Source organism: Macrobrachium rosenbergii, unplaced genomic scaffold, assembly GCF_040412425.1.
Source record: "Macrobrachium rosenbergii isolate ZJJX-2024 unplaced genomic scaffold, ASM4041242v1 13908, whole genome shotgun sequence".
NCBI classification, from domain to species: domain Eukaryota; kingdom Metazoa; phylum Arthropoda; class Malacostraca; order Decapoda; family Palaemonidae; genus Macrobrachium; species Macrobrachium rosenbergii.
The window spans coordinates 2,835,551-2,848,764 of record NW_027100725.1 but is presented as its reverse complement, the minus strand read 5'-3'; the positions used below and the strand labels follow the sequence as shown (position 1 = coordinate 2,848,764).

Genomic DNA, 13,214 nt, shown 5'->3' with positions numbered 1-13,214 from the left:
TCGTGGATTGAGACTCGGCAGTACCCGTCCATTTATCACTTATAATTTTCCCTTCGGAGATAATTCCCCATCGGGGATATTCCCGAGGTAGCGTGGATTTGATATTGAGCTATATTTGTAGTTTCATGATCGTATATAAATCACTGTGTGATAAAATGTCATATATATATATATATATATATATATATATATATATATATATATATATATATATATATATATATATATATATATATGTGTGTGTGTGTGTGTGTGTGTATCTCTGTATGTGTGCATATGTATGCATATATGTATGTGTGCAAATAATAACAATAATTGTTATACTTTGTATGAAATCATTGCAGTGGAACGCCAGTTCGTTACGAAAATTATTTTTAGTATACTGGAACCAAGTTTGAGAGGGAATTTTGTTAATTTTAAGCATGCAATTTTTTTTTATAGGTGGAACGGGTTAACTTACAGTATACCTTTATGAAGTCTAGACCTGAGACAGTAAAAAAAAGCAAGGAAAGGACAAGAACGGCAGTCAAAAGTAGACACCCAGTTTGGAAACATATTAACGAATTGTGCTATTTCCAAGATAATATTGAAGAATGTAATAGATAATGTAATAATGATGTTTTCATTATTTTTGCAGTATTTCCACTCTGAGTTATATACATAATTGTTGAAAACATGCTCAGTGTTTTTATTAATGATAGTTGTATTAATAACGGAATGAATGATATCAGTATGAGCAGGACAATTTCATACTTGTGTCCATAGTGGCTGCTACCACTCTATTATAATAATCCATAACTTGGAATACCAAGAGCAACTAAGCGAAAATTTAAGATTCAAATCTCAATTGTTTGCTTTTGGGAAATATTATAAGGACTCGACAAGGCATCAGGATAATTACACGTTGAAAAGACTATTTGTTGGGCTACACTTGCAGGTGCCCAACTATTTCTTATTAAGTGGACTGTAGAATACAGTCAGAGAAATGGAAATGCACCTTCAAAGATTTCTCCATGGTTGTGCAATGAGTTTACGTCTTTAGAAATGGTAGGATGTAGACAAACTCCATAATGGGATTCTGTGTGACTATAATTAATGAAATCTTTGTACAACAGGGTAACACTGGGTCTACACAGGATGATTTCCCATTTTGATCTGTCTTAAAACTTCCATGCTACATCATAACAAAACTTATCACTTACACACACACGAACACACAACGACCTCGTTCCCAAGGATTCCTTACTGTCTACGTGACATCTCTCAGCTCAGAACAAAGAGGACGTTGACTTATGCTGACATACTGTTTTCCAAACAACACATGGACGCTTGCTGACACGTTTTGCTGACATGTGCGATTTGAAGGACTAGATCTGTGATTCATACACAACACCTCTGTCGTTTATATATATTTAGTTTATATATGAATGGAACTACGGTTCCATTTTATTACATGTCAAATCATGACATATTTATATGCATGCAAAGAACTTCGTCATTCTGTTTTTCATATTTTTAGTTCCAGATTTTACTTGAAACGCTCTCTCTCTCTCTTTTTTTTAATCCGGTAAGTAATCAGAGCTGAGTAGACTCTTGAAAGCCACGTAAATATGTCTAAGCCTTTCGTTTCCAAATATTGGATTTTATTTTTCCTTATGAGAAATATTTTTGATGATACAATAACACTTTAGTAAAGAAATAAAATCCCAAACTGTGTTTATGTAAAGTAGTATGAATTCAAAGTAAATTAATATAAATTTAAGATTATTACTCATTTGTAAAACTTTGAAAACTTAACTTTGTTTTTTTTATTACAAAGACACTGCCATGGATTGTATTTACTAATAATAATACTGACAACATAATTATATAAAAAACATTATTCAGCAACAGCACCTGTACAGTACAGAGCATATCATCACGAAAGGCCCAGTGATCCAGCCTGACAAATTCTGGTGGGATGGTGGTGGGCGTGGGCGGGGTTGCAGGTCATGGGACGGTACTGGTAATGCGGCGGCGGTGGTGGCTTTGGTTTGTGAGACGTAGGGAGAAAAAGGGTATTGTTTGTATGAGACACTTGATTGACACGAGACGGGTTTTGCTGGCCGTGACCCTCACTGATTTTGGGTCAGGTGAGACAAACGATAAAGGCAGAGATGTGGTGGCCGCCGCCACTCAGACAGTCGTCGTCGTCGTCAGAATAATTATTTTCTGTCTGTGTGCCTAATCTTGTAATAAGAGGTAGTGGTAGCCTTTACTGCGAGTTTCAGGAAGAAGACCTTTTTTGTAATGAAGAGGTGTATTTCGTATCTCTCTCTCTCTCTCTCTCTCTCTCTCTCTCTCTCTCTCTCTCTCTCTCTCTCATTTTTACCAAGCAACTGATGCATTTAGTCAGAAGTCTTCTCTGCAGTCTAGAAAAAAAAAATTCCTGTATCCTATATATTCTCTCTCTCTCTCTCTCTCTCTCTCTCTCTCTCTCTCTCTCTCTCTCTCTCTCTCTCTCTTTCATTTTACTGTAATTATTGATATTCGTTGTCCTTTCTCCACACACTCTCTCTCGCTTGGTAGAAAAGGAGTAAAACAAATCTATTTATGCTCGCTTTCTTTCCGTCCCTTAGTACAATTATATTCAATAGTTGGATCTCTCTCTCACAGGAGGCCATAGGGACAGTTTCTGCATTTATGCACTCCTCTCTCTCTCTCTCTCTCTCTCTCTCTCTCTCTCTCTCTCTCTCTCTCTCTCAGAGGAGACGATTACTGCATTTATGCATACATTTCCTCTTTTCTCTCTCTCTCTCTCTCTCTCTCTCTCTCTCTCTCTCCATAAAACAAGGTTGCACCCTTACTGCAATTATACACACTTGCCAGAGCATCTCTCTCTCTCTCTCTCTCTCTCTCTCTCTCTCTCTCTCTCTCTCTCTCTCTCTTTCTGTCGCACCACCGCCGGTTTACCCTTTGCTTGTCAGTCCCACATATTACGGGATTCCCGAATAAAGACGCCAGCATTAATAAAGTGTTCAGGGTGCGTGTTCCACGCCGCAAGCTGTAAAGGCTTTTATGTAGTGTTGGTGTGCATTTAGGTAAGGTTCTGTTTGCTTGTTTTCTCGTTGAGCTCTGGAAAAATTCTTTCCATTCATAGGTTTATCTATTTGTCATTTGTTCACTTATTTATTTTTATATTGTAACGCGTTTCTACGTTATTGCGTTTTTTACGATGAAAGGTTTTTGTCTGATTATCTCATGATATAATGGTATGCATTTTTACCCTCATGTATGTATGTATTTATTATATATATAATAATAATGTATGTATGTCTGTATATATGTGTGTGTGTGTTTGTGTATGCATGTATGTATAAACATATATACTGTATATATATATGTGTGTGTGTGTGTGTATTTATTTACATATATGAATATATACATGCATACATACTCGTACATAAAGGAAAGGTTCACAGTCGTTGTTTACCGTTGTAGAGGATGTTCAGGAGGACAGACGCATCCGAGCTATTTTACTTACTTCGTGATGTTGATGTGAAAGTTAAAAGAAAGCGCATTAGAATACCCTCTTCGCCGGCCTTCACAGAAAGGTAGCGATAATAGAAAGGAGAAAGCAACACAAAAACCAGTTGCAATTCAGCTTCACAGAATCATATCCTCTTGGTGGCGGTCATATGATAAGAGGTATACTCGTATAATTATGTAGCTTGCGGGTACGCTTTGTTATGTATACATTTATGACACGTACACACACACAATCACACACACACACACACACACACACACACACACACACATATATATATATATATATATATATAAATATATATATATATATATATATATATATATATATATATATATATATATATATATATATATATATATATATATATATATATATATATATATATATAATTGTATGTATGTATGTGTGTGAGTGCGGCATTAAGGACCTTTGTGAAATGCCTCAGCTGAACTCTTACATACCTGTGCTTTCACTTCCACAGGTGTCCACTTATCTCCAGTCTTTCCTCTCATAGTTTTTATTCAAATAGGTCTGGGTCATCTTACTATTCTGGTGCCCACAGAAGCCACGGTGACTCGATCACATATTTATATCCCCTGGTTGTGGTTTTGCGGAGTTCTTGTCCAAGTTATCTCCTTCTCCTTTCGATTGTTATCTCATCAACACATATATAGTGTCTGTAATTTCCTTCATGATATCATTTCTTACTCTGTACTAGCATTCGAGTCCTAACAATCTTCTTAAAGCTTTTTTTCTCAAATCGACAAAGTGCTTTAAATGTAGTGTTCTTGTGTTAAAGCATCATCATTTACATATTCTAAGTCCGTCGAGTTTCTCTTCATTTCCGTCCACTATTTTTCATTATAAAATGCATGAGAAGGGAAACCAGCAAAGGTAACAGCATTTCCTTGGAGCACCCCACTACTTACTGCAAATCCACTTTATCTGCCTCGTTCTTGGGTAATTTCAAAACTTTCCACATTTAACGAGAATACCATAGCGACTTAATACCTTCCGTGATATACGTGTCTCGTTATCAACAATAACGATTGGAAGGGGTTTCCAGTTTCCATACACGATGCCAGATATTATCTCTTAAGCGTATTATGATCTTTGCAATTCCTCCGTTTTTTTGTGTGTGTTTTTTTGTTTTAAACTCAGCTCGTTCATCTCAGAGATTTTTATCAGTTTCTTTCTACAGCCTAGTGAGGATAAGCATACTGAATATTTGCATCACAAACAACTACGTGCAGCACCACTGTAGTTCACCTTTCTTTTCTATCTTTGCTATGCTGTCCCCGTTTTCTGATTCCATATTTATTGAAAGATTTTATTTATTATGCTAAAATCATCTTTGCTGTGAATTCATCATAGCCCAGTGCTTTCCATCTCCTGTGGTTCTTCATTACTTATTCCTCAAATATATATATATATATATATATATATATATATATATATATATATATATATATATATATATATGAATTTTTTATCACACGTGATTTATATACGATCATGAAGCTACAAATATCGCTAATATCAAATCCACGCTACCTGGAATGATCGATGGGGAATTATCACCGAAGGAATTTATAAGTGATAAATGGACGGGCACTGCCGGAGTCTCGATCCCACGACACACAGACGCGCATCCAGCGAATCCAGTCGACGCTAACCACTGAGCTATCAAGAGGGTATAAGTTAACGCCGAGTCTGGTGTACTATATTTACCCGTCGAGCGGGAAATTGTACTTAGCCTCGGCATTAACCCACCTCGACCATGATAGCTCATTGGTACGTTTGGAACACGCAGCTCTTTTATGACATTTTTATCACACCGTGATTTATATACGATCATGAAGCTACAAATATCGCTTAATATCAAATCCACCACTACCTGGGAATATCCCCGATGGGGGAATTATCACCGAAGAGGAATTTATAAGTGATAAATGGGCGGGCACTGCCGAGTCTCGATCCCAAGACACAGACGCGCATCCAGCGAATCCAGTCGACGCTAACCACTGAGCTATCAAGGGAGGTATAAGTTAACGCCGAGTCTGGTGTACTATATTTACCCGTCGAGAGTAAATGCCAAGGCTAAGTACAATTTCCCCGCTCTCGACGGGTAAATATAGTACACCTCTCTTGATAGCTCAGTGGTTAGCGTCGACTGGATTCACTGGATGCGCGTCTGTGTGTCGTGGGATCGAGACTCGGCAGTGCCCGTCCATTTATCACTTATAAATTCCCCTTCGGTGATAATTCATCGGGGATATTCCCAGGTAGCGTGGATTTGATATTAAGCGATATTTGTAGCTTCATGATCATATATATATATATATATATATATATATATATATATATATATATATATATATATATATATATATATATATATACAGAGGCGTAACAATAGGGTGGCAGAGGTGGCAACTGCCACGGCCCAGGGCCTATAATGATTAAAGGGGCCCATGGACGTAGAGTCACAGAAAGGGAGCCAAGGGACCTAGGGATATGGGCCCATGGCCGTAAAAGAAGAAGAAAAAAAAATATGCTACTGCTTACTGTTATATTTTAGTGATTTAGAAAAAAAATTATTTCAAATTCCTCAATATAATACTGGTAAATGATTATTAACAGAAACTGAGAAGACATTACATATTGTTAAATGTATATGATGGCCTTTATGGGTTATGGGTTAGGAGGTCATAGGGGTATTACTGTTCGTACACTACAGGTCCGTATGAGATCTTGGCTTGAACGCGTTATGTTCCTGTCTAAGTCCTGGCCTCCGTGTACACCAGTTACCAGAGCTTGTCAGTTGTCACCGCCTGTGACCAGTGTTGCCAGATATGGGGATTTATCCCTATTTTTAGGGATTTTGGGTTGCTTATGGGGATATAGGGATTTAAAGTCTATTTAGAGCCAAATCTGGGGATAATTTGTCCCTAATGCTCGAGTATCTTAACACATGCCTAAAATGTATATATACTATTAAAAAGATTCAAGAATTGAAAAGATTTTAAAACAGTTGTTTCAAATAAGATTAAATTTGTAGATGAAAATGGAAAAATCCATGACAAACACAACAATAATAAAACGGTGTTACCATGACTCAGAAGTTTGTAACTTGACATATACACGTATGAAAGTCATTAGTCTGTACAGTACATTCTGTGCGTCCACACTGTTAAACTGTTTTGGATATCGAATTTGTGCTACAGTTACAGCTTTTTATGTGTGTATTCAGATTTTATATCTCAATTCTTATTTAGTTTTGGGTTATATTATTCGTGTCATTAATAATTGGAAGCATTGAAGGATTATGAATATTCAAGTTAAAGACAGTGCCTTTTATATGAATAAATTTGGCTTAAATTTGTTCGCTTGCAATTGTAGCTAATGGAATTTTTAGAAATTAGCTTTTTATGGTAAACATGTATGCTTTACCATTATGAAAAAAAAAAAACCTTCTGGTGTAGCCTAGGCCTAATATAAAACACTTGAAATCATTTCCAAAATCAACTTATTTTGCTATGTTGGCCAAATCAGTTTATATCATTTTATGGTATAGGCCTAATTGGAAAATGCATGTTCTTTTAGGTAGCTGATCCGTGCACTAAAGTAGAAAGCAGTCAAGGATGGATGCGGATGACCCTGAAACTCCACCACGTGCAAAGAAAGTCAAATATACCCAACTTTATACTGAGAAATGGGAAGCAATGCCCATGTTTAAGGGGTGGTTAAAGCCAAATGTTAAATAAAAAAAATCGTGCTTATTGCAAGGCATGTGATTGCGAACTAAATGCTAAAAAATCTGAACTTGAGAGGCATGCCACATATCAGAAACATTTAAGAAATGTGGCATCTTCTCCAAAGCAGCCCACACTATCGTCAGTGGCGTCAGTGTCTGGCCAGTCTACTTTAGACGCAAATGTGAAAGAAGGCGAAATAAGATTAGCAGCTTTTGTGGTTGAGCATAGCTTGCCTATAAATGTTATGACACATTTGCCACAGTTGATGCAGTCTGTGTGTAAAGATTCCAGCATCGCTAGGAAGATTGCCTCTAGTAGAACTAAAACAACCAAAGTAATTAAGAATTTAATTGGGAAATCAAGTAGACAAGATCTGATTAATGTTATGAAAGAAAAAAATTTTCATTAATCATCGATGAGTCAACCGACCAATCTTGCATTAAACATATGTGCATAGTTGCTCGTGTTAGGGTAGACAATAAGGTTATGGATGCATTTTTTGGGTTAGTTCCTATTGATGATGCTACTGCACAAAGCTTATATAATCATGTAGTAAAAGCGATGACCGATGTAGGTATTCCATATAAAGAAAATTTGATAGGTTTAGCAGCAGACGGGGCCAATGTAATGATGGGCAAGCACAATTCGCTGTCGTCTCGTCTAAAAGAAGATATTCCTACATTATTAATTTTAAAGTGTGTTTGTCATTCTTTCCATTTATGTGCATCTTACGCATGTTTAACTCTTCCAAGAAGTGTTGAAGGTTTGGCAAGAGATGTATATAATTATTTGTCATCGAGTCCAAAGCGCACATCAGAATTGAAGGAATTTCAAATCTTTGTAGATATTAAACCACATAAATTGCTTCACCCCAGCCAGACTAGGTGGCTATCACTTCATATGGTAGTGAGTCGGCTTTAGAACAGTTTGAAGCCCTTATTCTTTATTTCACAAATGCTGTTTGGGAAGATAGGATTTTAGCTGCTCAGAGTATTTTGGATAATTTAAAAGACCCAAGGAACAGATTATATCTAGAGTTCTTGGATTTCATATTACCTTATTTTAATAATCTAAATAAACAAATGCAAGCAGAGAGCCCTCAGATTTATACATTGCATGAAGCTGTATGCAATTTATGTAGAACTTTGATGGACTGTTATAAGAATGAAGATTATCTCAGGAAAACATCTGTTGAAAATGTGCAGTACCAAGATCCTAGGCACTTCATGCCTCTTCAAAATATGTATCTTGGACCAAAGGTAACAGCATCAATTTCAAGTAATATACATGGTCTTCCACAGCAAGCTATTGAGGAATTCCGGAAAGGGTGCTTAGGTTTTTTCATAGAAAGTGTCAAGCAAATTTGCATGAGATTTGATTTTCGAAATCCAGTTTTAAAACGTATGAGTGCTATTGATCCTAAGTCTGTTGTTAAGAGGAGGTTGCTTCTATTGCCCAATTAGCTTCCTTGTTACCAGGTATTGTTAAAGATAGTGAGCTAAATGATTTGGACAGGGAGTGGAGATCCTTGCGAAACAAGGACAATCTTGATTCGAATATGCCTGTAAAGGAATTTGGAATCATATCAGAAAAATGAAAACAGGTGATGATAGATATGAGTTTCCTGTTTTAATAAATTTTGTATTCTCTATATTAAGCCTTCCTCATTCAAGTGCTGCAGCAGAAAGAATATTTTCTGCTGTTAATGTAATGAAAACTAAGCAAAGGAACAGGTTGTCAACACAAACTTTATGTGGATTGCTTCATTCAAAGAGATATTTAAAAGACAACACTTGCTTTAATTTTCCAGTTGATAAGTTATTGATTAATAAAATGAATTCCAGCCTCTATGTTGATGATTCTGACTAAAGATCATATTTTCATACGGTTACCTATTTCATATTCATTAATATGCTATTGACTTATGATGGCAAAATGCCAGTCTTTTTTCGTATCTTGAAAGAATTGTGTTAATTTTCAAGTTTTTATTTTTAACCAAATGGATATTTTTTTCAATGGCAATGGCAATTGTGTTGTAGTTTTTCATAATATTGTAAATCCTTAAAGTATTAAGTCAATCATAAAATAATCATTAATGTAGGATTTTGCTTCATTTTTCCTGCAGTAACTTTTTTTTTATGTTTATATAAGTAATATATATATATATATATATATATATATATATATATATATATATATATATATATATATATATATATAATATAATATAATATATATATATATATATATATATATATATATATATATATATATATATATATATATATATATATATATATATATATATATATATATATATATAATATATATATATATATATATATATATATATATATATATATATATATATATATATATATATATATATATATATGTGTGTGTGTGTGTCAGAATGGGGATAAATGAAAAAAAAATCCCCATTTTAAGGGATATTTCGGCTTGGGTCTCTGGCAACGCTGCCTGTGACAGCCAGTATCTTTTGATCATTTAAAGGAAAAAGTGAGAGAAGTTTTTCGCGTTTCGTGATTGTTTTACATTGTATTCTTTTATAAGTGGACTACAACTGATAGTTATCTTACACCTTATGAAAGATTATGTTGATTACGAATTGTGAACTTAATTTTAATGTTTGACTCACAATACAAATAATGTAATAGAAAGAACAATGCATTCAAGAAAGATGTAATTAATATCTTCACAATGATATCAATCGAAATTTTTTTATAGCGCCTCAGTGGCGTGGTCGATATGGTGTTTGCGTCCCACCTCGGTGTATTTCTGGTGATAGAAGTTCACTCTCGACGTGGTTCGGAAGTCACGTAAAGCCGTTGGTCCCGTTGCTGAATAACCACTGGTTCCATGCAACGTAAAAACACCATACAAACAAAAAAACAATAGAATTTTTGTATATCAGATGATGACAGAGTATAATTTTCTCAATTAATAATAGTTTTTATTTACAGTGAATCGGATATATCATGCCTCCCAAAAAACATCTTAGTGGCAGTGAAAAGCGGAAAAGAAAAAAGAAAATGAAATTAAGGCATCAAAGCTTCCAAAAATTAGTGGTTTCTTTTCCCCAACAGTAGAAGTGATTAACGAAAATGCAAAGGACAATGACAGTTGTGAAGCTATTGGAGAAAATACTAATAGTAGTGTCACTAGTGTGGAAATGCCTACTACTAGTACTAGTTTAGTTGAAACAAACACAGCAACTGATACAGGTGAAAAGAAATTAGACGAAGTTGGCAAGCCTGATTCTGACCCAGTTTCCGACACTATATTAGGCAATACCTGTGAAGATGAGTGTAAACCTAGTACCTCAAAAGACCATGCGCCTGAGCTCTCATTTGATACAATAACATCGTTGTGGCCTACACAGCGAGGACATTTTATGGAACAAAACTTGAAGGACCAAACAAAACGATTTATCATTACAAATGGACATTGCAAAGCCTAATGGCCCTTTCAAAAAAGGATGCAGAAGGTCGCTCTTTCTCTGAAAAATATTATCATGCAGTGTCCAAATCAGGTGTGAAAATTGAGAGGTCGTGGTTATGCTATTCAGATGTTCTTGATAAGGCTTATTGTGAGACATGTTGGTTGTTTGCTAATCGAGGAGCGAGTAGATTTCAAGATACATGGATTGATGGCTATTGTGACTGGAAACACATAGGTGAGGGTATGAAGAGGCACGAATCATCCCAAATTCACTATAATTCATGCCTAGTGTATGAACAATGGCGCTTGCATGGAACTTTGAGTGAAGCACTTGAAGGTAATCTTCAAAAGGAGAAAAAATACTGGCGTCAGCTTTTGGACAGATTATTAAATGTAACTCTTACATTAGCGATGTGCAATTTGCCATTTCGTGGACACACAGAAGGAACACAAGCAGAAGATGAAGGTGATTATGATGAGGATGAAAGGAAAGTTAGGAAACGTGGAAATTTCATTTGCATCATTGAGTTGCTTTCTAAATATGATCCAGTTCTTTCAGAATTAATCAGTAAACCTAAAGGTAAAACAAAGTATATGAGCCCAATGATACAAAATGAACTCATTCAGTTGCTTTCAAAGGAAACTGAAAAAGAACTTACTTATGCCATTAAAGCAGCTCCATTTTATAGCATAATGTTAGATACAACACAGGATATTTCAAAATTGATCAGATGTGTGAAATATACCGTTACTGTAGCATAGAATATGATGATAATGGAAAGCCAAAAGCCCTACTAATTAATGAGTCTTTTTTAGGGTTTCATAAGGTTGAGGGCCAAATTGGAGCTGCACTATCAGAACAAATTTTGCAAATAATTAAACAAAGAGGACTTTCTATTTCAAGGTGTCGTGGCCAAGGATATGATGGAGCTAGTAACATGAAGGGGATATACAAAGGTGTGCAGAAAAAATAATTGATGTTGAACCCAGTGCAGTTTATGTTCATTGTGCTGCTCATAATTTAAATTTGGTGATTAATGATGCTCTCAAGGATGTGACAGAAATGGCGCAGTTTTATGATATTGTTCAAAGAGTCTATGTGTTTTTTTAGTTGAGTATCAAGAGATGGGACATATTATCTAGCTTAATTTCTGAATCAGGCACTCACAAAGGGGTAACTATTAAAAAGTTAAACCCAACTAGATGGGCTGGACGTTATGGTGCGGTATTTGCTCTCAAAGTTCGATTCTGTGATGTGCAGAAAGCTCTAGCACAAATAATATTATGCAGCTCTAAGGCAGACGAACGCAATGAAGCCACTGCACTAAAGAAATGTCTTGAAAATTTTAATTTTGCATTCCTTTTGACGTTTCAGTCCAAAATCTTACAGTCAATAAATTTAGTATCAAAAATGTTGCAATCAAAAGCAGTTGATCTTGCTAAGGCAGCAGACCTCTTAAAGGTTTGCATGGATGAAATGTGCAGATTAAGAAATCAGTTTGAGGATGTAAAGAAAGAAGCAACAGATATAGCCCAGAAATGGTCAATCAGACCAGAATTTGAGAAAAAGAGACTTCGTACCGTAAAAAGACATTTTGGCGAGCTTTGTGAAGACCAAAGATTAGAAGACCCAGAGAGTTTGTGTAGAGTAACTGTTTACTATCGTACTCTGGACATCATCACAACTCAGTTGAACTTCCGTTTTACTGGCTTGCATGAAGTTGTCTCATCATTCTCAGTGTTGGAACCAATCTCATTGCAAAATTTATCTGACTCAGAGCTGTACGAAAAAGCATCTAGTTTTGTGAAAAATACCACAACGATGTGTCAGAAACATTCACACAGGAAATTCTCAGCATGAGATCTGCTCTGAAGGGAGAAATAAGCAAAGTTTCTAGAATTAAGGACCTTGCTAATATGTTGATCATAGAAAATCATTCTATTTCAGCCAGTTTCCCTGAGGTTTGCACTGCAATGCTATTGTTTTTAACTATTCCAGTCACAACTGCAAGTGCAGAGTGTTCATTCTCCAAACTAAAGCTTGTTAAAAACTATTTGCGAAGTACAATGGCACAGGAAAGATTAGAAGGACTAGCTCTTCTATCAATTGAACAAGGAACTGCGCGTGAATTGAACTTAAGTAAAGTCACTGACAGATTTGCAGAGATGAAAGCAAAGAAGAAAGAATTCTAGAAGGTATATAAGGTATATTGGTTTATTTAATGATGGTATAAATGTTTTGGACCAAGTTGTGTTTATTTTCATTTTATAGGCATCGTAATTATGCAATAATGTAACGGCCGCATAGGCCTACATAAGGGGATTCATCTGATTCATTATTGAGAATATATAATTTAGACGTTTTTCTCTAGCCTATGTATGTATTAACAATTAGTAATTATATTTCAATTTCTTATGCCTACCAGTTCTACGATATATCAAATCAATCTCTCTACTCTCTC

General features: G+C 35.4%; 2 protein-coding genes across 2 annotated transcripts; both read left to right on the top strand.

The window, feature by feature from the left end:
• The first annotated feature begins 10,770 nt into the window (after positions 1 to 10,770).
• Positions 10,771 to 11,514, top strand: LOC136838011 (zinc finger MYM-type protein 1-like). Its single transcript, XM_067102874.1, has one exon. It carries the CDS (start codon positions 10,771 to 10,773, stop codon positions 11,512 to 11,514), a length of 744 nt encoding a protein of 247 aa, XP_066958975.1.
• A 649-nt stretch (positions 11,515 to 12,163) lies between these two features.
• Positions 12,164 to 12,945, top strand: LOC136838010 (zinc finger MYM-type protein 1-like). Its single transcript, XM_067102873.1, has 2 exons — positions 12,164 to 12,578; positions 12,701 to 12,945. Exons 1-2 carry the CDS (start codon positions 12,164 to 12,166, stop codon positions 12,943 to 12,945), a joined length of 660 nt encoding a protein of 219 aa, XP_066958974.1.
• Positions 12,946 to 13,214: the final 269 nt, after the last annotated feature.